The following is a 27,935-nucleotide window of genomic DNA, read 5'->3' as shown; positions in this document are numbered from 1 at the left end:
GACAGCCCCTTTGGGGAGCCAATGCTACATTGACCACAAGGACAAGCTACTGTTTCAGGTGACCGGAACTGAAAAGGCAGAGCTAATACAGTAATTTACACCTCTGTCACTACATAAACGCTCAAATATGCAGAATGCAAAGTTGCCTTTTGAAGTCAGCCCGTAAGTTTGAGAAGACACGAACTAAGAAAGTTATCTTCATGAAACATAATTACAAAATTAAACCTTGGAAAACTCACAACTTAGATATACGTAATCAATTTGAGAAGACACGAACTAAGAAAGGTATCTTCATGAAATGTAATTACAAAATTAAACCTTAGAAAACTCACAACTTAGATATATGTAATCAATAACACTTAAGAAGTTGAGTTTGCTTTAGACCACATTTTTGCCAATAACTTTATTCTTTATCATACACACACATACACACAAAAGCCTTTGATACAAGTTGAAGGAAGTCACAGAAGCAAGGGGTTCATTGGCCGCCTGTTTTTACCGTCAGGGAAGGCTTCTCAAATGGACTAAGTTGTCAGGGCATAACCATGCCACACACTTGTTTTCCAATTGGGAAAATGGGCATAATTAATTTCTGTACATAGAATGTGCATTAGTATCATGAGAATGCAAAACCTGATGAGAAATTAATTACAAACATTTTTAACACAGAAACTGAATTATTTACTTCCGGCCCGAAACACCATCCATAGTTAGTAGTCACGACACAGGAGCAAAATTGCTTGGAAAACCATTTGTTGGCCATCTGAATGGGTGAATTTTATTAAGTGTAGGACCTAAGACTGCAAATTTTAAGCTAATAACCTTTGATTATTTTACAGTGCTCACATTCAAAGTGGATTAAGACAGGGGCTTGATGAAGACTAAAATAATTGAGGAAGATTATTAAAAAACACTCATTTCCCTCCTTTGCTGAGGGCTTAGTTAAGTGCTTGTGTGCTTGAGTATCAAATGCTCCAAGGCCACACTAACACAGTAAAATGTTCTGCTTGAACACAAGAGAAAACCTAGTCTTAACCATTAAAGGTTTGAGATATCCTGGTCCACGAGGGGCATATGTGGCCACATATAAAAGTAGATACGGTTGGAGACAGCAAATCCCTGGGTCCTGATTTCAGGACCTGTGCTGTAGCCAGCATTTCATAACCGTGAAACAATGAGGCCACATTATCCCCAGAGGGAATGAAAAGTAAATATAGAAAAACAAAGAATATTTGAAAACAACACCTAAACTGTCTAAAACACCAGTGTATTCTAGCTTAAAATGCACGAGGACCCAAAGCTGAGCAAACTTTTAGAGACTCTCAAAGGGGACTAAACATCCTGACAGTCCTTCGAAGAGCAGCAAGGATAAATCTCTCAGGAGCCATGTTACGCCAGGTGTGAAAGAAGTCACAGGGGAAACTAATGAAATCTTTTTCAGCAATGGATCCATATGCAGCTAATAACTGCTTCTGTATTAATGAAGCAACACCTTTTACAAACCAAGTCAAATCTATTGCTACATTCCTAATAAGAAAAAAAATCTCTTAAAAATGAATGACCACTTTAATAAATTTAGTTTATGAATTTAAGCATTATATTATACCTAACCCTGAAATCAACAGCTAATAAGTTAACCAAAAAAAAATGGAAAAAGACTAATTCAGGATAGTTTTAATATGTACAACATTATTCAAGATGCTCATTCATTCTTTCCCTCTTTTATAATATGCTTACGTAAAGATATTGCAAATTATCTTCTCTAGATGTATATTTAAAAATGAAATCTATAAGAAACTCTGATTTCAGAAATCGACACATTGAGACCTGTTAGTATCTAAATCCAGAAACTTCATTACCCTTAGGCAAAAACATGGGATTGTTTTCAAATGATATCAAAAGCACCATTAACACAGAACTTTAATAAGTTTGTAGAAACTTTTTTATCACAAGTCAATTAACCTGAACAAATTACAGATTAAAAGGTACCGGCTTCGTAGAGAGCCGTCACTACACAGCAGGCCAGTTAAAGATCAACAGAGAAGCGTGGAACATATCAGTCATGCCAGGAAGAGCTTTAGAACCCCTCCCATTAGAGCTGTCATTGAGTGTTAGAAAGACAACGCGTCAAGGGTTAAATACAACACAATTTCCAGTTGAGTTTAGTGAATACATAAGTTGAAACAAAATGATACAGAAACCAATTACACGACCGAGAACAACGTTTCCAGTGCACTTCGTGAACAGTCTAGGGTGAGGAACGCCACTTCCTTTCTAGGCGTGGAGGGAGCCAAGCGAGGGACTAGCTAAGTGGCTGCACTGGGCAGGAGCACACGGTTGACATGTATCACGAAGTCACAACTGCCCCGCCGCATGTTGAGCCCTGCATAAGCGAAGAGGGAGGAGGGGGCTGCTCCACTTTACAACCCGGGGACTCGCGTCCCTGAACCAAAGTTACTGGTTATGCAAATCCAAAATGACACAGGTCTTTCCCTGAACCCCTTCGCTCTGCGACGTACCATCAACACCATCTGCCGCTTTGCTCTCCTCCTCCTCCTCCTCCTCCTCCTCTTCTTCTTCTTCGTCTAGCATCTCAAAGGGAGTCATTACATCATAGAGAAAGGAGAGGAAACCATAAAACCAATCTGAACTCTCCTCGGCTAAAATATTAAGGACTTCCTCAAGAGAATCAATATTTCCATTACTGCCATCTTTGGTCAGGCCTACATAAGAATAAAGGGAGAAGGGAAGAGAAAACAGGGAGAGCAGTTAGGTGGAAAAAAAGTTGAGCTTAGGCAGAGCGATCTTAAAAGGGAGTGCATTGTGGTCACAGATCTACAGAAAGGTAACGTAGAAAATAAAGAAATCGATTGAGAAGCATGTCTCCAAACCAAGTCTCCACCCACCCACCAACCCGTGCTCCTCCCAGCTCATCGGCAGTTTGGCCTCTTTCCCACCAGAATCTGGGCGGGAAAAACCGGCAACATGTGCCACCAAACTCTGCAGACAGTGTCAGGAAGAATGAACAGAAGTGACATCGGAGAACAATCCTCCAAATTGCTCAGCGATATCATCCGCCCTGGAGTAATCTGGGGATGTTCTGGGCAAGCAAGCCACCAGGATTACAGTTCACAGCGTCTCAGCTGGGCACCCAGACACTCAAATGTGGAATTCATGTTGAACACCTAAATTGGTGAGTGGTGTAACACTCTTCCAACTGACTCATGGCTCTGTAAATCTGCTCAGAAGTTAAATCCAGCTGCTGATAATCCTCTCCTCCTGCCTATGGCAGCTACAGCAGAGACATCCCTAACTCCTCTTCCCCTTGGCCATGAGAGCAAAGACTCTTGATGTCTGCAGTTTTCTAAGCCCTGCTGCCAGTCAGGGCCCCCTGAGTAGAAGAAATCCAGATGTAAATCCTCGTGGTTTTCTCCAGTGGGGAAATGACCGGGGGAAGACCCTGGAGATAACAAATCCGTGCACAACACACTGAACGACCCAGCAGTTTGAGGAAGAAAAGCAGATGGCAGATAAAGCAGGAAGAGTATGAAACTCAGGACCTGGGAGCCTGCCCCCTGCAACCAAGCCCTGCTCAGCCAGGCTTTACAACAGCTTCTCCGTACAGAACAACTACCACCTGGATGGGCACACAAGAGACAGCAGAATGCTGGCTAGCTGAAGTCAGGAAGAGCCCAGTAAACGTCTCTGCACTGCCGGCAGAAGAACTGGACCCTGGCAGTTTCCATGTTAGTGTGTGTGCGTGGGGACATGGGGGGGGGGGGACTAACACAGTTGCAGTTGGTATTTAATGATTCTTTGACAAACTCCAGGCAGTTTTCCGTTGAACTTAAGCCTTCAAATGCTATAATCAAAGATCTGTATTTCCACTAAGAACTGTGAGAATGAGTCTTCTCCCTAACTTAAACCCCACCACTGTGTATTCAGAGAACCCTTGTTTGCTTTGCTCTTCCCATGCATCTCTGTGCTTCAGTATGGCAGGTGAAACTGAGAAACAAATATTTGGACAGTGACCCAAACAGCTTGGAGTTGTGTATGTGTGCGTATATGTTTGTGTGCATGCACACACTTCTGTGTGTATACATGTGGTGGTCAGAAGCTGATGTCAAGCATCTTCTTCATGCCCCGGTACTGAGCCCTGGAGGCCTTGAGGTTCACCGTGATTTGGCATTGGAGGTAGGAATCCAGGCAGGTTAGACTGACTCATCACAGGGTCTCCCACTAAACAAGGAGACCACCAATCTGGCTAGAGGAGTCAGATAGCCCCGAGGGATTTTACTGTCTTCGTATCCTGATGAGGAATGAGCTTCTGCACCTGAAGGGTCCAAACTCAGGCCCTCAGGTTTGTGTATGAGGTTTCCCAACCAACTCATCAACTACAGCTCTGCAACTGTAGTTCTTAGAACAGGAATACTGGTCTGGAGAGAAATGCTATTCTGGGCATGTAATTCCTCGGAACCTAAGTGTCACACCCCTCTCACCCCCCCCCCCCACACACACATGGTGAGTGTGCATTTACGCTAGAGGAACTCTATGGTCCTCCTCTTTCTTTCCAGGCTGCACTTAGCACACGTACAGAAACAGCTGGCCTTAGCACTGCACCAGCCCTGATAAGGGTCACCTAGGTGCTAGCTGTAGGATGAAGAAGCCCATGTGCACCCTTGGGTGAGGCTACTACAGAAATTGCTCTCAGCACTGAGTCCTGGGACTATTCCCTACTGGCAGTATGTGAGAAACATTCTTTTTCTTTGTTTTTTTTTTTTTTGAGATTAAGATACAACTACATTATTTTTCCCTTCTCTGTCTTCCCTCCAAGCCCTCCCATTGCTGCCCCGCCTCCTTGCTGTCTTTCAAATTCATTGCCTCTTTATAATTGCCGTTGCACACATATGTGCATGCAGATTTCATTAGCATTGCCTCTTTATATTGTCCTTGCACACATACGTGCATGTAGATTTCATTAGCAAACTGAAACGCAATCACCTGCATTTTAAACAATTTGACCTCAACAATGGGACATTCCATATCCAAGGGCAGGATCCGAACCTTTGCAAAGTGTGCCCGGAGACTTAGAATTAGCAAAATCAGTAACAGCTATTGGTCTTGATTTACTCACGCCTTTATATTAATAATTCATGGGGCAGGGAGGGGGCTTAAAATGTCAAAGGAAAACAACACGTATGTAGACTTTCCATAGATTAGTATGGTTTAGATTTAGATTTCAAATGGCGGTGGGGGGTATGAAATCAATGCCAAGATGGTGGAAGTTTGACACATACTTTTATGTGCCTCTCTGTAATCCCTGTTCCCCTCCGTCCCTCCCTAACCTTGGTTTCCTGCCTTAATCTAACTATACTCTTAGGGACCAAGGTACCACCCCAATAGGAAGGAAAGGAGGGGCTGACTTCTTAGCAGTGCATGCTCTCTAACTGCTCCCCCGTCACACAGAGCATCACAACCCTGGACCAGGGTTCGTCTCTGCAGACACCTGCAAGTACCTGAGGCACAGCTGACTTCAGTTCCCTTGTGTGTGAGAAAAGAACCCACATCATCCAAACCAAGCAGAGCGAAAGTTGTACTGGGGCAGAGAATAACCACCTCACACTGGGTGGTGACAGGTGACAATGGGCCTGGCAGCTCACATAGAACAGCTTCAGTAGGTGGTCCCGCACCCCGCCCCGATCTACCTCCTGACACACAAGCCTAATGAAAGGAACAAACAGAGCTGCTCACAGCATTTCTGTCGCCCTGCAAACAGCTATTCTGTTAAAGTTAACTAACATCTTAAAGTGGTCAAAAAAAGAAAACAAAAAACACCTCAGAATATCTTAGAATCCAAACCAAGTAGATTTTCTACTTATAACTCCGTTATGGATTTTTCATTTTGGGTGGGAGTTAAGTACACAAAGTATAGCCAATTTTGAAAGTGTAAAATCCCATGTGTAGCTACACAGTTTCTATAGCAAATGACTATCCTAACTGTACAGGTACTCACTGAGGCAGTGTAGACTTTGGGGCTATAATTCCAGTGTGTCTGTGTGTGTGTGCGCGTTTATATGCAATTTCTTATACTATAGTTTAAAATACAAAACACACTATAGTTACCAATGCTAAAAAAGGAAAATAATACAACAGGGTTCATATGGCATTAGCCTTTAAAAGTTTCATGATTCAGAATGCATTTAAAATAGTATCTTGGACCAAAGAGACCACTTATGGCAAGAAAATACCATCACCCTCACATATTACATTGTGCATGATTTTATTTCTTTCCCATGCCTAAAACTACAGTTGTCTGAGAATTTAATGTATGTACTGAAACTCTGACTTAAATATAAAATGATGAAATTATGGCAAGAAAGTCATTAAATCAAGAGATATCATGAAACCTGTAGAGTGGATGTACCACGGAAAGTAGCAAACACTAACTCCGCTGTGCATGAAGCACACACCGCAGGGAGGGCTGAGTGTCAAGCTGCAGTACAGCTGACCATAACTAAAACTTTCATGCTCAGAGTTGTTTTAGAAGGCAGTGGCATCTAACTGTGAAAGCTGCCTAACTGCTTGCTACAGCATCTTTCTATTTGAGACCATAAGCACACAGACCAGTTTATCTACCAGGCTGTGAAGCTCAGTGCTACCGTTTTGCTAAATGATTTTATATGAAGCTTTAGTGCATATAGTTTCATATTCAGAAAAAGGAAATGAGCTGCTTAAAACCAGAAATAACAGGCTACAGTACACAAATCTGCATATTCGAATCAGCACTATCCTTTCTATTAAGACACTATTTTAAAACAATGAGGAAATACCAATTTTTATTTTAAGAAACACCTGGCTGGTAATGGAATTACAAAGACAGCAAGGAGCCCCCCTCCAAAAAAAGGAAACATGATTAAAGACCACTAGTTTATGTTTTATTAATGTAAAATGTTATACACAAATAAGACAATAAAGACATTTACTGTCATGGTATTATTTCAAAAATGAGCTTCTGTCAGCCTTCCAAAATGTACACTTTCATCTGAGGTCCTATTACACTGAGCATACTGCCCTGATCTGGCCTTTTATTAAGGCTAAGCAGAGCTGGCCCTAATCTGTTTCTGCATGGAGAAATTTACATCATAAAGTCAGAATAAATTACACTAAATGATGCTTTTAAAAATTGTTCCTCATTTGAAAGCACATGAGGACATTATCTATGTCTCTGAACATCAAGTTCAAACTATGAAATGTTTAAATCTGAAAACACAAATGAAGCTATCATTATTAAAAACTGATGTGTAAGAACTAACTACATGCTCATTTACTTACCAAAGCGATTTGAAAAGTCAAAATGGAGGAGTGGTCATTTAGTATATCAACAAAATGAAATATTAAGTTGAAAAATACTTTCCATAAAACATTTACAGTTGCTGTGAATAATTATCAGTTACAATAAGTTTATTATTATACTTTTCATTTGTAATTTAATAAATCTAACATTAAGGAATATTAAAAATATTCTTTTGACTTCGGTCTCTAAGCCTTCTAATGAAAAGGAAGAAAGCAATGTGCTTACCTAACAAAACTTTGGCATCACCCACATCAAAGTCTCCATCACCGTCTGCATCATAGACTCCTAGTTTTCCTACAGCAGGAGAGAAATGATAGACACAGGGAAAAGAGGAAACAAATTTAATAATGAACCATCTCTCACTGTTGCTAGACACCATAAGTGTTACTTTTCCCCTCCTTCTACTCCTGCAAAGCAGAACCATAAGAATACATCACCAAAACCCACAGGTGGCTCACCTACAGATTCAAGAAGTGTGCGGCTAATGGATTCTAACATACGAGTGACAGGATCTTTTCCCCAAAGATTCAGGAATATTCTGATCCTATCACTTCACAATAATTTGATTATTCTCTTTAAAACATTTTACATAAAAATTGGCTCATATATAAAAATATCAACACATCTCTAACAGTCAAACAATCGCATAAAATATGATGTTTCTAAGATGTAAAACATCACTTAACTATCAACAATGAATGCAACCTAAACTTCAAATAAAGATCAACAGAGAGCATAAGTACTTTACACAGTAAAGAATTAATTGTTTGATCCTTAATAACAGATTACAACAAAAAAGCATGCATCAGCTTAAGGGGGTGGGGCTGTTCCGAAAGTAAAATATATAAAACTGGAGGCTTCCTGAAATGACAAGGGAAAAATGGATGGTCACCCACATAAAAATGTCCTGGACACTGGACATCCATTACTTAAAGGAAAAGGGGGAAAGCTTAAAAGAGAAATGGTGAGAAGGGAGAACACTCAGCCTTGCTCAGCACTGATGTGCTCTGCCAATGCTTTCAGGCTATCTATAAAGTTTAGCATTTCAAATGCTACTACAGTCCATACCCTAAAAAAAAATATTCCAAAATCAACACAGTTTACAACTGACTATTGGACAAAGCCTATGGGAAAAAACATAGTACACAACAGTATTTTAAAAAGCAAAACTATAGCATTCTTATGAAAAACATCTGGCAATAACTACTGATTCCAGTTCTTTAATTCAAAGTACATTAAAGGATTATCTAGGGAGAGGACTGTGGCTCCAATTTTGCTACACAAAATCTGCTCAGTACACACACAAGAAAACCATAAGAATGTGGGAAGAAGACATTCTCCTACTGCTAAGAAAATGAAAGTAACAGCCTGTAAGTAGTCAACAAGTACTTTAATACCATTGTAAAAACAGAAAGCACACCCTTCCTGAGAGCCTCCCAAGGGGAGCTGGTCCTGCGACTTACATTCTTGATGTAGATGTCTAAATTAATAGAATAAGGATGAGGTCTTAGAGACAGATGCAGTACACTTAAAATGCATCTCCAGGAGCCTACCTTGAAGTACCTCTGATAAGTTATAACGGAAGTCCTTTGCTTTGGCTGCATGCATGCAAAAACACGAAGATGTTATTTATCATTAAAGGTACACACATTACCCAGCAACACAGCACTGTAAGTTAGTGAAGTCATAGTTTTTGCTTATGTCAAGCTAAAATTCTTTTTACTTATTATGTCTTTGGAGACACTTCCCTTAAGGTAGTAAGAGAGAAAACCATCAGTGAGAGACAGATCATATGTGAGCATTCTGTGTTATTCACTGTTCTCCTCTCCCCTAAGGAAGATGGCAGCGACCCATGACAGGCACGAGGGGTGTCATGGCAGGGGGTGGGTCTTCAACACAACAGTAACAAATGTGTATTTTTTTTACTGACCAGTCCATGTCCTTAACTGCATTATTAAAGAGGGAGGCCATACTTCATAATTGCCAAAAGGGAAAAACAAATGATGCTCATCAGTGACTACTAGATAAGCAGAGTGTGGCACACACGTATAATCAAGTATTACTCTGAATCTTACACATATGATGATGCCAAGCATAGGCGGAGCAATTCAAAAGGCCACACGCATGTATATGCTATACTCAGAACACCCAAAATAATCCCAGAAAGTCAAAATGGTGAGGGAGGAGTGAATGTCTGGGGAAGACTGGGTAACAGACACTTTCTAAAATTAGATGATGATGGTGTGAAATGATGGATATATTAAAAACCAATGAACTGTAGACTTTCAAATGTTTGCAAGATTTAACTGTTGTCATTTCTCTCCATTTTTAAAAAAGATAAAATAAAAAAATGGTTCATATAAGACAAATCATTTTTAAAAACTTCAGAGTGGCTAGAGAGATGGCTCAGTGTCTAAAAGTGCTTTCTGCTCTTTCAGAAAACCCAAGTTCACTTCCAAGCACCCAGATCAGGAGCTCATAACCACCCATAAATCCAGCTGCCAGGGATCCATTGCCCAACTCTGACCTCTGTGGGTACCCACACACACGGGATACACTCACTAAGGTACATAAATAAAAACTTTAAAACTAGTGATTATGTGAAGAAAAGGGGAAAAGCAGAAGGTGAGACATTATTAGAAGTAGCCCCAGGAACTTCCTTAAAGAGCCCAGAGATGCCTCAGCTGCCCACAGGACCAGCAGCAGCTACCTGAGCACCCAGGCGTCCATGTCCACACACACTCCGGTCTCAACAGACATGGCATGTGTCCCTGCAAACCTTTGCTAAAGGGAGGTTTTGCAAGTCCACCATTGCAGCTCTCTTCTATAACCCTAAAGCTGGAAGGCACGGCAGGAGATTCACTATAGGGTGCAGACCAGCCTGGGCCATGGAATGAGGTGCTATCTCAGAGCCAAGCCCACTAAAGAAAGTAGTTCATGGTCTAGAATTTTCAAAACTCATACCAAAATTGAATCAAAAAATATAAAGTATAGAAAATAGTGAAAATTAGTCTAAAAAAATTGTTCTGATGGAAGCTTCCATATACCACAATACACAGAGAGCCTAAATAGAAATCATCAAAATTAATGCCACTACTTTTGGGCAGCCCTAGTAATGCGCCCTTTTCTTTCACTTTATCAAGAATTAATGGAAAGCAATACCAGAGATGTAATAACAAGCCATGCAGAGTACCAAGGACTACCACTTCTCCTCTTGCAAACTCACTAGAGAGATTGAGCCTAATTCTTACCTAGAACTTCCTCATAATCCACAAGGTCAAACCACACGACGGCCACAGATGTCCAGACGCCCAGCAGTGCAATGACCATGAACCAAGTGAAGAAGGAGCCTCCGGAAATCCCTCCTCTCCTCCCGTTCTTGTGTCCTCCATGCTTCGCCTCTGTGTGGAGAAAGGAAAATGTGAGGTGCCAGCACAGAAGAAGAAAACACTTGGCTGAACGCCGTCTTTCCCACTCGTTTATCTTGACAGTAATTTGACAGATCATTTTAGAAACGGGTTTTACCTAAATTCTCAAGGCATGTTACACAAAATAATGACTTTGAACACAACAAAGTTTCTACTCAAACTCAATTACCTGATTTAAATAATCTTAATTTTGAACAGAAGTAAACTCCTGGTGGGCTATTGTTATTTTTGTTTTTTTTTTTTTTAAATATGACAGCAAAACATATACATTCCTTCCAAGCCCTTTGTCAAACAGTCCTCGTGGGAACACTTTTATGTCCAAATGGTCACATGGGCCCCGCCTGTGGTAAGTAGCAGACACTGGTATGCCATAAACAAACTAAAATTTCATGTTCTTGCCTTCCTGTAACAAGGAAAATACTGGCCCGAGTTTGATATTTCTCACTGTTTCCATGCATTGTCCAAAAATTTAGCTTTCCAACTAGCCAAGGCCATTCAGCTTTCATTTTAACACAAGAGCCTAAGTCTTTAGCAAGTCTCAAGGACACTGCGACAGACATTTCGTTTTGCCTTCTACCCCTGTTGCTTTCTTTACTGCTAGGCTCCCTTTTCCCTTAACAGTTAGTGCTGATCTTCACGGTGCCCTCTGGCTCTGCCAGCTCCTTCACGGTTTGCTGCCTCTTCCTGGTGCTGGTGGGTGGCTATTTTCTTATGGAGCAGTCTCTTGCCAACCCCCAGTAAGGCACAGTCAACAATGCAGCTGACAGCCTTTGAAGTGCAGCGCATGCCAGCTCTCTTAATGAAATCAGAGATGCAGATGGATCCCATTTCATACCCTATTTATACAGTAGACCACCCTAACCTGTGTTAACTGCCACAGAAGAAAGGAAATCCCTCCGAAATTATTCAATATTGCGGGAAGCTGAGTAAGGGGAGAAAGCACAGAAACGTAAATCACAGGCAAAAGATGCAATACAGCACAATTCCACCTCCTCCTTCAGGAGATGCAGCCGGGCGTGGGCGCGGGGAGGCAGGAAGCGGGCCTGCCAACTGGCCCTAATGTAGGAAACGGTTCTGTAAACTTCTGCTCAACTGTCATTTATCATGTGTTGTTACGCTTTGTGTGCCTTACATTCTCCGAGAAATAGGCTTCTGACGGTCAAAGCAAACAGAATTCATGAAAGCCACTGCCAGGTATAAAAGTCCATACTGTTTAAGAAGTTAGCACTGTCTGCAAATTTATCTTTAGAAAGAGGATGTTATATCCCACAACTACAAGTAAATACACTTAATTACCTGATACCTCCAAATGCCATGTTGGAGAAGGAAACTTTTCTGCATGCTACCAACACAGCACGACACTGCCCGGCATGGTGGTTTCTTCCCACCACGCTGTCACGAGCATCACATGTGACCCTCGTGGCAACTTGCCTATCTTTCTACAGAAGGTGTTTCTAGATGCTTTAGCAGGACATTGTTTGTTCTGTGTGGCTGTTGCTCATGTGGTAAGTCATCTGTCATGTCCCGTTCCCCCAGGTCCAAGGGAGGTAGATCCCCCCGTATATTCCAAATATCCCTTACATGGGGCACTGCCTGCCTCAGAACCACTGAATTCTCGGGGACGGAGACGTCATCTGATACAGGACAAGAGGAAGAAGGCATTTGTCCACATCAGCCTTGGACTTTGGGCAGAACTCAGAAAATGACCTGTGCAGTCCTAAGCTCTGTGTCTAATGAGGGCTGAGCCCATGACCCCCACCTCCATCAGCTCACTCACAACCTGCCTTCTGCCTCAACACACAGTAGGAGAAGAACCCGAGGGGCTTCAGGCAGCCAAGTACTTCCAATGCATTGCTCAGAAAGAAAATTGAAATTGTACGTGTTAAAAAGATATTCTTTCTTTAGACGTATTTTATTTTATGTGTGAGTATTTTGTGTGCATGTACACTGTTCATCACCTGAGTGCTTGGTCCTTGCGAAGGTTAGAGAGGGCATCAGATACCCTAGAACTGGAGCTGTGGGCCACCGTGTGGGTACTGAAACCAAACCCAGGTCCTCCGGGAGAACATGGTTTCCTGCACGTTTATATGTCATGAGCAATCACACAAATCATTAAAATAATACAAATAAGCTGTCGCTGGAATTTTTCAAAATATGGGGCAAGATGGCTAACTTCTATGGACCATAGCATACCACAAACTCGGTAGCAGGGTTTGGGATTGGCTCACTACTTTTATAAACATGAAGATATTTTCCCTACACTATATAGGAAAAAAAAAATCTTACTTTTTTAAAAGGATTTATTTATTTATTTATTTATTTATTTATTTATTTATTTATTTATTTATTATGTATACATACATGCCAGAAGAGGGCACTAGACCTCATTACAGATGGTTGTGAGCCACCATGTGGTTGCTGGGAATTGAACTCAGGACCACTGGAAGGGCAGCCAGTGCTCTTTACCTCTGAGCCATCTCTCCAGTCCATTTTACTTTTATATAACATACAAATGCATACGTGCTGGAAAGATGGCTCCGTGATCGAGAGTGTCTACTGCTCTTGGACTCAGTTCCCAGCACCCACATCAGTGGCTTACAATGTAACTCCAGCCCCAGAGGAATCCAATGTCCCTGGCCCCTATGCAAATCTGAACTCTTGTGCACACACCCATAATTAAAAACAAAAACAAAAAAATCTTTTTAAAAAGTGAAATATATCTCAAATTATTCATTTAAAATGAATGATAAAACTACAATAAACTGAATCTTTGTCTTATCGGCTCTTGGACATGGCCATAGTCACTATCTTTTCTATTGCTCCTCATTAACTAAAATAGCAAACTGTTAAAAATACTTTATCCCTTTACAATGTCAAACATGTAATACTGTAGCATCATTAACCTCATTACTATTAATACTTGTTAGTTCCATAAAGGATAAAAGCACCAAGTCATAGGAGACTCTACGAGCACTTTACAGTCTTTCCTGTGAGTGTGGAGAAAACTAAGCAGGACCTAAGGACCCAGACGTCTCTTAGGAGACCCTTTCTGGAACATGCTCCACGTGCTTGCCTGTCCCTTTGTAAATGTGCTGTGCCTAGTTCCCAGGGGCAGATCGGTTTTCCTGACTCAACTGAAGGAAGTGTGGTACAGCAAACCCTTCCCAAGGGTGTTAAACTCCACCAACAAATTCAAATCCAGACGCTATCACAAAAATATTCTGGATGTCCAGCACGTGATGCTATTTTCTTAGATCAAAATAAATCTAAGTCAGTCTTCATCTTGTTTTCTGGCTCCAGATCCAGAAACTGCAGTCACCAAGGAGGTTTCCTCGAGTTAAGGACACGGCACCTCACCTTCTAAAATGACACCCACATGAGAAAATGTTCCCACACAGTGCGGACAGAACATTACCATGTGGGCATCAGTCCCAACAGTCAGAAGAAAAGACTGAACCAAACGGACTAGGGACAAAAGGCCGCTGCACGCTGGCTAGTGACTCACTTGCCATTAAATAAACTACAAGTCATTCGTCGGTAACTGTTAGTGGGCATTATGCCGGGCATTCACCCTGGTACTAAACCGAGCATTTAAAGTCTTAAAACAACAGTTCCTTCTATGGAGTTTCTATATACCTACCCGATACATATGTTTTACACTAACAAAAAGACGATCTTTGCTTATAAGGAAAAAAAGATACACACAAAAAAGCAAATTCAACATATTAAGGAAATAAAAGCGTCAATTTAAGAAACAAAATTCTAGTGCCTTCTATCTTGTTTTTCATTTACCCTCTGCTTCACATGAAGTAGGCCAATTTCCATATAAGGTAAGGCTGCCTGAACCAAGCATGCTCACCAATATGAGACTTACATATCCCTTGTTTCTCATATTTTCACAAGAAATCTGAACACATAATTCTTTAGGTCCATTGTGACAGACAGATCAGACTCTAGAAGCTTATAAAATGTGATTTGCGGTAGAAGAATATATTGAGAGTCTAAGTTAGGACAGCAAAACCTATACAGGTTAAAGACAGATTACTCCATTAAAACTCAGCCACTGGGAAAAGCCGACTGTTCCAGAAATTCAGGAAAGACAATCCAGAAGGCACAAAACATCTCGCCGAAAACATCTGAACAGAGCCCCCCTGAAAATAAGCAAGAACGACGTCAGCTAGTTCTAAACCCCCTTTCCATCCAAACAATAGACATATACCTTTATCCTCAGCCATTCTGATTTCTTCAATCCGTGCATAAAACACACAGAAGGGACAAAACTAAGGTGCTCCCAGGAGGTGTGGGCCACCCAGCATGCCCTTTCCTGCTAGAACTGCACTACCAGTCCCGGCCAAGCGCTACAGAGCTGAAACTCGACCTGACTGCTCAGCAGCTATTTTTAGAGGTCCCTTTCTCATGGCCACATGCTGCTAATCACTCAGGCAGGCAGCGCTCCTGGCCACCCTGCAGCCCTTCCCACTCGGGATGGAGTCCCTGCTTGGGGGTCGCTGTCTCTTACAGCTCCAAGCTCCGAAAGACAACACAGCTGGACAGCGCACAGGGCAACACACTAACCACCCCTACCTACAGTGTGGCTTTTTTTCAGACTAGGCTGCCAGGGCTTCAACTTTAACACCTAGTCATTCAGCAAGTAAAGAAACTCACATGTGGTCCCAAGCCAAGAGCCAGTTTCCTTTGGTCCTTCAGAATTTTAATCAAAACCCTGCAAGACTATTTAGGCAAGTTGTTTGAACAAAGACAAATCATGAATGACAAGAAATTCTCTAGAATCCTGAGTCACAACATTATCATCCCAGGAATAACCCTTCCAACAGCAAAAATAAAGCCAGAGCACAAAAACATTTCACTGGGAGACAAGAGAGGCTGTGGGACACTGGAGGAAGGAAAGGAGGAACGGGGAGGGGGTCACCTCAAAACAGGTACTGAACAGAGACCATGAAATCCCACATCCAATGTTCCCTTCTGGGAAATGAAATGGCCCCAATTTTAATGTCCTTTTTTTAAAAAACTGTTCTAAGATTAGCAGTTTATAGAATTCATTGGAGCTCTAATTAATAAGGGAAATTCAGAGCAAGCAGAATCTAGAGCAAGCAGCAACCTTTCAAAGCGGCTTCTCCATCTTAAGTCTTTAAGAGCAAATAAAGCACTTAAACCCTTCTGAAGAGTCAATGGCTCAAGGTTTCATGGTCTCGATAGAAGACAAGGTGAAGACGGTAACAGGGACACGGAACAAAACAACCTGTGTCCTGGTTTCCTAGGACGGACTTAAAGACGGCCATCAGATAATTGTTATCCTTTTACCAATATAACACCATATTATCATACAACATTTGAAACAAGTAGGGAGCTATTCTGGAAGCTTCTTTGGAAGGTATGAGAACGATAAGGAACACTTTGCAGGGCCACAAGACCGTGCCACAACCGACGGACGCACAAGGCCACCACATTTACGAGGCCCTGGCCTGGTATGGTTTCGAGATGGGGGGTTGTGTCCCAGCTTCTGTCATGTGGGGAGCCAGCACACCTCTGCATATCAGTTCTGTGCTTATGAAATAGATCTTGCCATCCACCAGGCATGCGCGTGCGCCTGAGACACACACACACACACACACACACACGATTGCTGAGACATCCACGCCACATTTTCTGGAATTACTCAGAACCAGTGCAGAAATCTGCTCGCTCACTCCCAGGTCATCCTCTTTATAATCCCAACTAACTTCAATACAACCAGTGCTGAGGGGCTCCTGAGCAGGCTGTGCTAGGGCCGTCACATTAGAAACAACAAGACAGTTATCAATTAACTGATGTAAGAATCACAGCCATTCAATCAGGGCCAGCCTAAATACTACAGATCTAGTTATTCCTTGCAGACTAATCCCAACCATGACCATATACCCTATGGTTAATGTGCTGGATAGTTTTACACAAATTATATAGTCATCTGAAAGAAGGGAACCTCAATTAAGAAAGTGCTCCACAGGCCCTGTCCCTCATCTGGGCAGCAAAACAAAACGAACCTCATTGGCAAACGTGCAGGTGAGCATGGGAAAGTCGTCCCCATTCCTCGTCTGTCATGTAGTGGCATGGCAAGGGAGAGATGTCTTCTCCCCACCCCCCGTCAACACCCGAGGCGGGTGGGAGAGCTGGCGCCGAGATCATAAGAGTGGGAGAGCTGCCCCTGCCCCTAAGCCATACCTGTGCAACACAGTAGAAATGACCTTGAAGGTGTAGGTGTGGGGGACCCACCCTAAGGATCTGAAAGTGGGAGAACTACTGGCTCTGCCCCTTGCTCATCTCTGAAAGGGGTGAACTCGCCAGAATAATGCAGGGAAGCTCACCCTGATGGTAAGGACAAGGGAGAGCTGGCAGCCTGACCAACCCCGCAACTGCCCAATCCCAGAACCAGGGTTATGAGTTGACCCAGCCCAACATCCACCCCATCGGTGATCTGCTGGAGCACGTGAAGCGATTGGCCCTCCAAACCCAAAGCCGCAGGATCTCCACAGCACAGGGCAGCAGCAGGATAACCATGAGTTGTTCCAGTGAGAACCCAGCATTGATAGTGTGCTAGACACCAGAGGCCTCGAACCAAACCAAGGACTCTTTGCAATGAACGCCTGCAAGTAAATGTATGGACAAAAGCGTTCACTGTATCACTGTGTCAAGCTACAGCTTCCCTGATGAGATCCCTTTTTTGTTTATTTTTCTTTTTTCTCTCAAATTTTATCTTACTTTATTTTGGGGTGGAGAGGGTGAATACAAACTGGACATGGAAATGATTGGGATGGAGATGTATGATGTGAAAGACACAATGAATAAATACAAAGAAGGAAGAACAAAAGAAAGAAAATGCATCCAGAAGACTGAGCAGCAGGCAAGCCTGTAGGGCATTTTCTTAATTTGGGATTGATGGGCGAGGGCCCAGCCCATGGTGGGTGGGGCCATCCCTGGGCTGGGGGCCAGGCTTCTATAAAAAAGTCCTCTGAGCAAGCCAGAGGAAGCAAGTCAGTAAGCAGCACCCCTCCACGGACTCTGCTTCAGCTCCTGCCTCCAGGGTCGAGCCCTGATTGAGCTCCCGTGCTGAATTCCTTCAGAGATGGACCACACTGGGGAAGCCTAAGAAACCCTTCTCTCCAGCTTGCTTTTCGGTAGTGGTGTTTCTTCACAGCAATAGAAACCCTTACTAAGACAGTCAGCCTCCTCCTCCTATATTCCTCAACGGTTAAATAAGCATTGTTACAAAATGTCTCTCTTCCCTAGTTTGACAAAAAATATCTGTGCAGTGGGGTAAGGGGAGAAAACTGCAGAGTTATCGTTTTAAATCATTTACATATTTACTGCAGGGGAAGTAAATGCAGAATTGCAAGAAACTGCCCGTAATGACAGCAGCGTTTTTGGTAAAGGAGAATACTTCTAAACGTTATTAAAAATAAATTGGATTTGTGCATAGCAAATCAACAGCACCACAGACAACGAAGCTGACAGTCACTATCAAAGCAGCAGCGTTGGGAGGAAAAGCAGGCCGGCTACATGCGGGAACAAACCTGGAACGGGAACTTCGAGACTATTAGCATCAACCTGATGGGACCTGAGACCCCAAGAGACAAGATCCACATCCCCCAAGCCACGGGTGGCACCTGTCACTAAACACTTGCCAGGTAAAAATCCATGAAACCTCTCAGTCAGTGTGGCCTCCTCCTTTCATTCGTCCCCAGCCCTGCCGTTAGGATGACCTAGAGCTCCTTACTCTCCTCTTTCAGCCTGTCTACTTGCTGACGGCTTCGGATTCCCTAGCTCTCCTATTTCTACTCCCCCGACTAGTTGTATTTTCAGTGTGGGTGATACCCCCAGCTGATCCGATCCACGTCTCCAGGGTAATGCCGAGAGGAGGTGGGGCCTTCAGGAAGCAGAGTCTCCGAAGCAGTCCTCGGGTTACTGGGATGTATCTCAAAAGCGGGAATCCACCTGGCCTCTCAGTTTTCCTGACTTGTAAAGTAGGGCCGCTGCTCGCTCCACCGTGTGCCTCCACGGTTGGCTGCTCTCCCTAGAGGCTCAGGGTGACGGAAACACCCAACCTGGTGATGAACTTTCTAGAACCATTACAATAAATTTTACCTCTTTATAAATCAAATTAGCTACGATGCTTCATTATAGTCACATGATTGATATGCCCACCTGCCTCCCCACCTCTCTGAACCCGGGACCCCATGTAAGTCCTCTCCTGGCCATATTTGCTGCTCAGTCTTTTCACAACCCTGGTCTGGCATGAAGGGCTCCTTGGCCAATCTTCCTCACGACGGCCAGAGCAGCCACAGTAGTGCTAAGGCTCATTACAGCTTCCCCGCATCTACAAAAATGCCTCAAACTTTTCTGCCCTTAAGTCCATTCTATCAGATTCGAGCCTTAGTCCCCAAGAAACCTAACACCAGCAGCAGCAGGGAACTGTCCCGAGAGCCAACCACCAATCTAGCTTTCTGCCTGTGTCTCCTGCCACACGGCCTTCCCGAACACTCCTCCTCATGGCCAGCCCTGTTCTGGGGATCTTCTCTTCACAGGTACGTGAAGAGAATCCTTTGTGTGTGTGTGTGTGAAGTCATATTTATATATTACGTTTAAATTATATTCAGATGTATGTATATATACATATGAGCACGAGTGTTTTGCCTCCATGTATGTCTGTGTACCACACATGCGCCTGCTGCCTATAGAGACCAGATGAAGGCATTTGGATCACCTAGGACTTGAGTTCCAGACAGCTGTGAGCTGCCTTGTGGATACTAGGCATTGAATCTGGGTCCTCTGGAAGAACGGTGAGTGCTCTTAATCATTGAGCGACCTCCCTGACCCTCGCCTGTGTATGCATGCATGTACACTCGCACATGCACACAAACACATACAATTTTTAGCAGAATTCTTCACTTCTAACTTCCTGCTCACAACTTACAAAATCTACACTGCCCTGACGTCAGCACACCCCAGCACAGATTTCCCCAATGTTACACTAGTGATTCTGACATCATCAAGTCAGGTGGAAAGTTTTCTGGCTCCAACTTACTTGACCTCTTAGCAGAATTCTCTCCTTCTCCCCATTTCTTCCCGCCCTGCCTTCAGACTCTTCTGTTGTTTCCACCACTCCCTGGGCTTTCTGATTTCCACTCTGCTTGTTGGGTCATTCTCTACCATGTGACTGTACAGTATGAAAAATTCTAAGCTTGGTCCTCTGCCCACCAACACAGCTCACTCCAGCTACTGTCTGTAGGGTTACCGTATTTCTCCCCTTCAGCTACCAATCCAGGTAACTGTCTCCTAAATGCCCTCTGTGAATGGCTACCCTGCAACTCAGCAGGTCTCTGACACCCTCCCTTCCACTGCAAGGTCAGAGTCAAGCATCACTTCTAATAAGCTTAGAATTTACCCTGAACCCTTTCTCTGAAGGTTCATGAGTCTGTTTTCCCACCTGGCTACCAGGAAAGGGCTAGAGTTATGCAAAGATGTGGGCTCCCTGGGAGCCTGGGCATCCTTGTCAGTTTTCGAGCTATAGTGCCCGCCCCTGTGTGCAGTTGAAGGCCAAAGGATAACGCTGGAGAATCAGTTTTCCCTACCACCTTTATACGGTTTCTGCTCCTTTGCACACACTTACCCACTGAGCCCTCTGGCGGGGACCTGGTCATCTGTCTCAGTGACTGTTCTTAACACGTGTGTATGCTCTGACAGGAGAGGGTGAGAAAATGTTCCCTTCCGAACCCAAATTCTCCCTCACCAGTCTGACTACTTTAACATAACTTCTTGGCTTGTGTTTTAACCTGATTACATTATGGGTGAGCTCTTTAGAAAATAATATAATCCTTAGTGGCTCCACACTACTCTCAAGATAAAATAGAAGAAATAGAAGCTCTTCAAGCCGGCCTGGCGATCAGTTGCGCTGGCTCCAGACAGTTTCTCTAACCTCAGCTTTGTTTCATTTCCTCTGAGCTGCTTCAGAGTCTAGCCACAAAAAAAAAAAAAAAAAAAAAAAAAAAAAAAAAACCCACGCCACTTTCCTACTCTGTATTGGGCCTCCTGCTCTGCTCTCTGCCCAGGCTGTTCCCGGAATGTCCCGTGCAGCCACCACACAGCACACGTGCAGTCACTGCTCTGTCCCCTGACTCACTGTTTCCTCTTCAGTCTACTCTGACATCTCTGCCTCAAGGAGGCCTTCCCCTCCTCTATTAAATGCTCTGACAACAGTCAGCACATCTGGGTATAGACAGCTTAAGACAATCTTCTTCTGCTTCGGGAATGTAAGTTTCGTAAAGCCAGGTACAGAAGGGTAGATGTCACTCATTCCTGAACATTCCCTTTGCACCTAAAAGGCAATCTACACCTTTGGAAATAATGAATGACTTCCTTCTCTCAGGCTGACTAGTACCGGATTAACCACGCCCTCCTCTGGTCAACCTTGAAGGCACAGAAGACTTCTAGGACTTCATACATTTCGAAGGCAAAAAATACAAAGCCTGTCTCCCTACAACTGCCCGCTGTCCAGTATCAAAAAGTTTTTAAAAATTAATTCAGTACTTAAGTGTTTCATGTACCTAAACTGGGAGGGAAGTACATTCAAACCACTGCCAAGTTGTGCAAATTCCCTCATCTCATCTCCATCAATGTAATGGTTCTCAAACTCACAGGAGAAAAAGCTCTCCAAACCACTTAGACAGAAGAATGAAGTCCAGTGATTGCCGAGCACAGGTTAGGGCCTCCATCCACCCACTACCAGTTTTCCAGCTCCAGCTCGGAGAGATGGGGAGCTGCTCCCCAGGATGGCCAGGAAGGAGTTGCACAGCCTTTTCTATGAATTACATCAGCCAGAAATAAACTGTGCTCTCCTGGCTGAGGCTGTGGAGAGAGGCACCATGGCTGGAAGGATGCCAATACACTTCCCTGTGGCAGAATTCCAGAAAACAAACGCAAGTCTTCACTTCCATCAGCCCAGCTTAAAATGCAGCATTAGCAAGGCCCAGGCCACCCTCGGGCCTCCTTGCTTCCTTCCCTCATCTCTTCATGCCCTTCGTTCTCTATCCATCCATCCTTCCATCTTGAAAACTAATTGTCCTTTGTAATCTTCAGATAAAAACCACTACTCTAGCATTCACCTGGGTTGAAAGAGATGCTGATTCGCCACCTCAGAGGGGACAAAAAGGACCAGAGATATCAAGTTATCAGCATTTTGTTGTTTAGGCAGCAAAGCTACCCTAGACCAACATCCTGAAGGCAACTACTCCCCAGGTGACCTCATATTACAAAAGAAGGAACAAAAGTACACTTACAAATCCTGACCATCTGTCATGATGGAATGGATCTGCTTGTATGAGCTATCTTATGTCAAAAGAACCGAGTAATCACATCCTGAGTCAGGACTCATAGCTACCCCCGTCAACCACTTTGAGCAACCTCCGAACTCTCTGACCATCAGACAAGGCTCTTCTTGTTCTGGATTCACAGTTTTGGGCCTACACACCTTTGACTCCAAGGCATTCCCAAAATTTTCAGCAAAGCTGAGAAATATCAAGATTGAATCCTGCTCAATGTGTAATGTCTACCAAATACATAACAAAATGATGCTATCAGCAGCTTGAACTTGATAAACATCATGTCTCCAGGTGTTGACAGATGCTGTGAGAGGCACCTTAGGATACTTTTTACTGACAGAATTTACTTTGAAATTATCAGTTTATAGTTGTTCTGAAACTACTCCTTGTTTTCCTTAACAAAAATAGAAATCTGTCCCCAAAGGTTCCTGCCTCTTCTGACTTCTATATTCTCAATGCTGAAATACTCAGAACTGCTGGTTGTAGTCACAGTTCTGAAACTTTAGAAAAACCTTTGGTTCTCAACCTTCCTAACTCTGCAAAACTTTAATGCTATTCCTAGTGATGTGGTGAACCCCAACCATAAAATTATTTTGTTGCTACTTCATTACTTTAATTTTGCTACTGATATGAATCATATTTTAAGTATCTGATATGTAGGATATCTGATACTTGTCCCCCAGAGGGGTCACAGCCCTCAGGTTGAGACCCACAAAGGCTTAGCCCATGCTGGGCCTGGTGCCTTAAACCTCACTGCACAGTTCACACCTTATTTCCACAAAAATCTAAAACAGAATAAAAATTCTTTTGTCTCAATCCAGTGATAAAGCAATGTGGAGTTACTTGGGAAACAAAACGTGCACACAGTTTTGACCCTGGTTATCACACATGTCCATCTGTGTGTGCGCTCCCTTCCCAACATACCCGAATCATGAACCAAAGTTATGACCCACATAGCCACCATGTTCAAAACTGTCCCACACTCCTGATTTAACTCGCTTTGCCCTAATCCTCACGTTGAGAGCCTAACTTCCCAAAGAACTGACTAGATGCAAAATACAATTTTTGAGGCTTCATACAAGACCCATATATGCTAACACATGCTCAGTCAAAATCCCGGTGCTTAAATATGATACCATGACAACAATGGGCTAAAAATACTGCTTTACAGGAAAAGTGCTGGGTCACCATCAAAGTCGAACTGGCAACACGGATCAGATCTGTAAACGAGCATGGATTGTAGGTAAACATAACTCTTTGGGTGGCAAATTTTAAATGGTTTCCATAGATTTCCCCCACATATCAGTTCATTCATTTATTCAGCAAACACTCTAAATCCCTGGCCCATGCTACAGTATTGAATCAGAAAGGCAACTTAACTTACAACCCAAAAAAGAGGAACTGAAAGGCAGTGAAACTCACACTACTCAGAGAAAAGACAGACAGGAGAGCAGGATACAAGCAGTCAGCTGGGAAAAATTACATCGTTGAATTTCCAATGTACAGAACTCTCGGGTGCTAACTGATACAAACCACTCTTTATAGCACTTAAAATATCCACCTTTTAAACTGGAATCGACTAATGGAAATTGGCAAATCTTAGCTTCAAAAAGAAAATACTTACAACTCTTACAAAGGAACTTAAAAATAGGAAACCAAAAAGAGGGGGGGGGACCTCATCAGATGACTCCACGCTTCAGTATTTACATGAATAATTTTAGCCCATTCTTTTGAGTCATGTTTAAAAATAAAAAGGAAATTTGAAACCTTGCAAATAAATGAAGCATCTCTGCACACACACACACGAGTGTGGATAAAAGAGTGCCAGGAATACCTCTTCTGTTACTACTGAACAGCTTCCTGTGGACAGGACCTGACAAGATGATGGGGAATGTGCAGCATGCTGTCTAAACTATCTAACACCCAATAGACTTGACCTGTCCACCTAAAGAGTTCTCTGAATGAAGCACACATGTTCTTAGAATTCTGTTTAGCTCTGATACTTATCAAAAGGATTTCTATGTTCTTGCCTAGAGCATAAACCTAAGAAATCCCCCATAGATGCCATTTTTGAGAACTTAAGGTATCAAAAGCAAAACAGAAAACAGCACAGCCATCCCTCACTCACCTCAGCGTCTTTTTGGACTGAACAGAGGAATGTTCATCTGTGTATGTTCATTCCAGTATCACCTACCTTCCTGTGAGCTGAGCACCTGCTTTCATGCTCAATACTGACACACCAAGAGTACAGAGGACCCAGCTTGCCCAGGAAGCTGCTTAACACCGGATACCAAAACACATGCTATCCACGCTACCGCAACCCCTGGTCTCTGCAGTATTCTAAACCAAACTAGACTATGACCAAGTTCCAATGTTTTTGGGTTTGGGTTTTGGTATTTGTTTGGGTTTTGGTATGAGCCAGGCACTAAGCATGGTTTCACTTTTAGAACAGTTAAAAGGAAGTCAGAGAAAAACATTTCATAATGTGAGATTTATGGGATATTCAACTGCAGTGGCCATAATCGGGTTTTATTGCCTCATGGTTCCATTCACCTCCTGGCTCTCTTGTGCATGGCTGCTTCCAGGCCACAGCAGCAGAGCTGAGCGGCTGTACCAGTGACTGCATGGTTGGCACTGCCTACCTAATCTATCCCAGGGGGTACTCTACAGCCTAGATCACACAAGGACCGTAGTCCAAGTCAGCCAGGAAAAGGAGCCAGTCTAGCTCTGAGGAAAACTCAAGATGTCTTGTTCATTTTTCGCCTCACTGCTTGCAGCTGCCTCCCTCCTAAGTTCCCCACAAGGAGCCAGGAAGCAGAAGAAAGAGGTTCATAGGAGACAATTCAAGTCAACGATCCCTGCACATCTGGGTCCAGCTCCACCTCTGCTTTGCTTCTGGATGAAATCAGTTTCATCTGGTCTCTGTTCCTAATGGTCGGTGCCCTTACCATCAAACAGGATAGAGATTCTATATAGAGACCCTCACCATCACCAAACCTGGTAACTATATTTGTGAAACTATCGAGTCACGTTGAAGTCAGTCTTCAATACTCTGATGTAAGTGTCCTCTTCCTATGAAGATGGGGAAAGGTTGAGAAACATTTGGAAAGCTTTGGTGATTTATCCAAATTAGCAAGAAGAAGAGCTTGAGTTTCTGTGTGGGTTCAATCCAGCTGGAGACAATTTTGTTGACTGAGCTTACATCTGTTGAAGAAACCATTCGTGTTCTAACGGAGTTAGCAGAGCTGGTCTAAAGGAAGCCAGTGAGGGAAGAGCAGGGAAAAACCCGAGGGAGACAATGCCAAGCTGAAGAGAAAAGTGCAAATGAAGCCGTTTAATAAGCTACTGGGCAGAAGGGATGGCACACAGGAAAAGGCACAGTGGGTAGATTGCTAAGTAAGTCTCCCGCTCACAAGTAATTCGTCCTCTCCTCCCATAGGTCAGGACTTGCCCCCTCCCCAGCCTACTGGTTTAGGACACAGAGCCTTATTAATAGTTTGGAGCTTGAGACCACCCCCTCTCTGACCAAGGTTGTCACAGAGCAGACTACCTGTGACTTTCAGAAGACAAGCTTGCAACAGCTGCCAGTTAGCGGGGGGTCAGGGCGCCTTGCAAACCTTGTCGGGAACTCTGATGAACTTTACACAAACCACAGGCTCAAAACGGACCATAACAATTTGTTTCTTATAAACTGGTGGGGGAATTGGTTGCTGAAATGCACAGGCGTCAGCCAGAAAAAGGCGAGCGTGGAGCTGATGCAGAAGTTCCCTGTGCAAACGCTGAGCGAGCGTGTAGAGAGTGACTGTATGTTGGGGACAGAGCTCTAACAAGGGTGGAGGCAGGACAGCCAGAGAGAGCAGCAGGAGGCGTCCTGCTGGGGAGTCACACCTACTCTCAACAACTTGGGGGAACTACTAGAACTTTTCAATAAGAACCCGTGATCTAGGTTCTGTTTCACAAAACCTGCCACACAGCAGGCTGGCGTTCCACATCACCTTCGGGGTCAGGAATCCAGACTCCAGCTCTACTATTTCTCTAGCCTTCCATTTCCTCCTCTACTAAAAGAGACACAATGACTATGGAATCAGATATTAGAACAGAGATTCAAGTCTGACACACCGTCTTCACTTGGTAAGTAGCAGCAATTTTATGCTCTGTACCATTATTGGTATTATTTGCTTCTATAGCTCAGGAAAACACGTCAACCCATAGAATTAGATGTCCTATTGAAAAGTACTGGAAAGACGATCCTCCAGGAGCAAAGAAACAGAGCCCAGTGCATTCAGGTCCTAGTTAGTCTCTGCTGGCTTTGGTCAGAAGACCTGAAGACAAGAAAAGGTGCTCCTAGCACACACTGGCAACACAGTAGAGGAGACAGAACAGCAGGCTTCTGTGGACTTCATTCTCTTTTTATTAAGTGAAGAAGACTAAAAACAAGAAATGCTTCTTGTAGGAAAGGAAAGTGGATAGTTCTCTGGGAGACAAGTAACAACGCCAGGTTAGGGATAAGCAGTGCCCTGCTTTATAAAAGGATGCTGTGGACGGTGCCCTGGGTTGCCAAGGGGTGCTGTGGACTGTGCCCTAGGTCACCAAGGGATGCTGTGGACGAGCCCTGGGTCAACAAGGGATGCTGTGGACGGTGCCCTGGGTCACTAAGGGATGCTGTGGATGAGCCCTGGGTCACTAAGAGATGCTGTGGACTGTGCCCTGGGTCACTAAGGGATGCTGTGAATGGTGGCCTGGGTTACCAAGGGATGCTATGGACTGTGCCCTAGGTCACCAAGGGATGCTGTGGACGAGCCCTGGGTTACCAAGGGATGCTGTGGACTGTGCCCTAGGTCACCAAGGGATGCTGTGGACGAGCCCTGGGTCAACAAGGGATGTTGTGGACGGTGCCCTGGGTCACTAAGGGATGCTGTGGATGAGCCCTGGGTCACTAAGAGATGCTGTGGACTGTGCCCTGGGTCACTAAGGGATGCTGTGGATGGTGGCCTGGGTCACCAAGGGATGCTGTGGACGGTGCCCTGGGTCACCAAGGGATGCTGTGGACGAGCCCTGGGTCACCAATGGAGGTCAGAGCACAGGAGCCACCTGACACAAAGGAAGGGCAGTGATACAGTGGAGCTCAAAGAACTGGAGATTCGCTGTACACAAATCATAGGTAGATCATGGTCGAGGTGAAATGAGTGTGGACCAGGGTTCTTGTTCTTGAGCAATCTGCATTTCTTATATTGGTTTTATCTACAATGTAGCATTCGTGCTAATAAAAAGAATAATTTTTAGAATTCTTTTGTGAATAGTGAGACAGTTGAGATGGATGAATAAGAAAAGAGTAATCCCAGAAAGAAAGAGCTCAGCTTATTAGCTTAGTTTATAAAAGACTCCAGTACACCGCTCTGAACCCCAGCCCCTCTCCTTTGCAGCCCACTGGGCGGCACCTCGCTATGCGCTCTTAGTCTATGCTCACCGATGCTTGTTTCTACATCAGCTTTTTCAAATTTCCAAATCTTGGAGCCATAATTGTTAACACTGTATCACATCCGGCACAAACATCTACTAAGACTGCTGTGAGGGCAATAAAAACTTAACAATTATGTCTTAGATTCGTGCCAAGTACTCTAGGCCTCTCTGTGCACTGGCCACAAATAGGCTAATTGGCCAAAGCCAAAATAAATCTTACAAGCTCAAGAAAATAAACACTGTGTTTCACTCACAAAGAAATAAATGCAGTTTGAACAAAGCAATGCACCTACTTCAAGGCATCACTACAAGAGCAGGGAA

At 43.7% G+C, this 27,935-nt stretch overlaps 1 protein-coding gene across 9 annotated transcripts in view; it reads right to left on the bottom strand.

The window, feature by feature from the left end:
• Positions 1-27,935, bottom strand: part of Asph (aspartate beta-hydroxylase) — a 159,719-nt gene that overhangs the window by 121,538 nt on the left and 10,246 nt on the right. For 2 of the 9 annotated variants that reach the window (XM_057790319.1, XM_057790322.1), the window contains exons 1-4: positions 15,002-15,139; positions 10,606-10,755; positions 8,908-8,952; positions 7,580-7,648 (exon numbers count right to left, since the gene is read on the bottom strand). In XM_057790319.1, coding sequence (XP_057646302.1) covers positions 7,580-7,648; positions 8,908-8,952; positions 10,606-10,755; positions 15,002-15,017 — 280 coding nt within the window. In that variant the 5' untranslated portion in view covers positions 15,018-15,139. Of the gene's footprint in view, positions 1-372; positions 2,724-7,579; positions 7,649-8,907; positions 8,953-10,605; positions 10,756-15,001; positions 15,140-27,935 lie in introns of those variants that run through there. The other 7 variants (XM_057790317.1, XM_057790315.1, XM_057790320.1 and 4 more) reach the window with 4 other exon arrangements.

Source organism: Chionomys nivalis, chromosome 16, assembly GCF_950005125.1.
Source record: "Chionomys nivalis chromosome 16, mChiNiv1.1, whole genome shotgun sequence".
Taxonomy (NCBI): Eukaryota; Metazoa; Chordata; class Mammalia; order Rodentia; family Cricetidae; genus Chionomys; species Chionomys nivalis.
The sequence above is the reverse complement of the archived record's forward strand: the minus strand, read 5'-3'. Positions and strand labels throughout refer to the sequence as shown.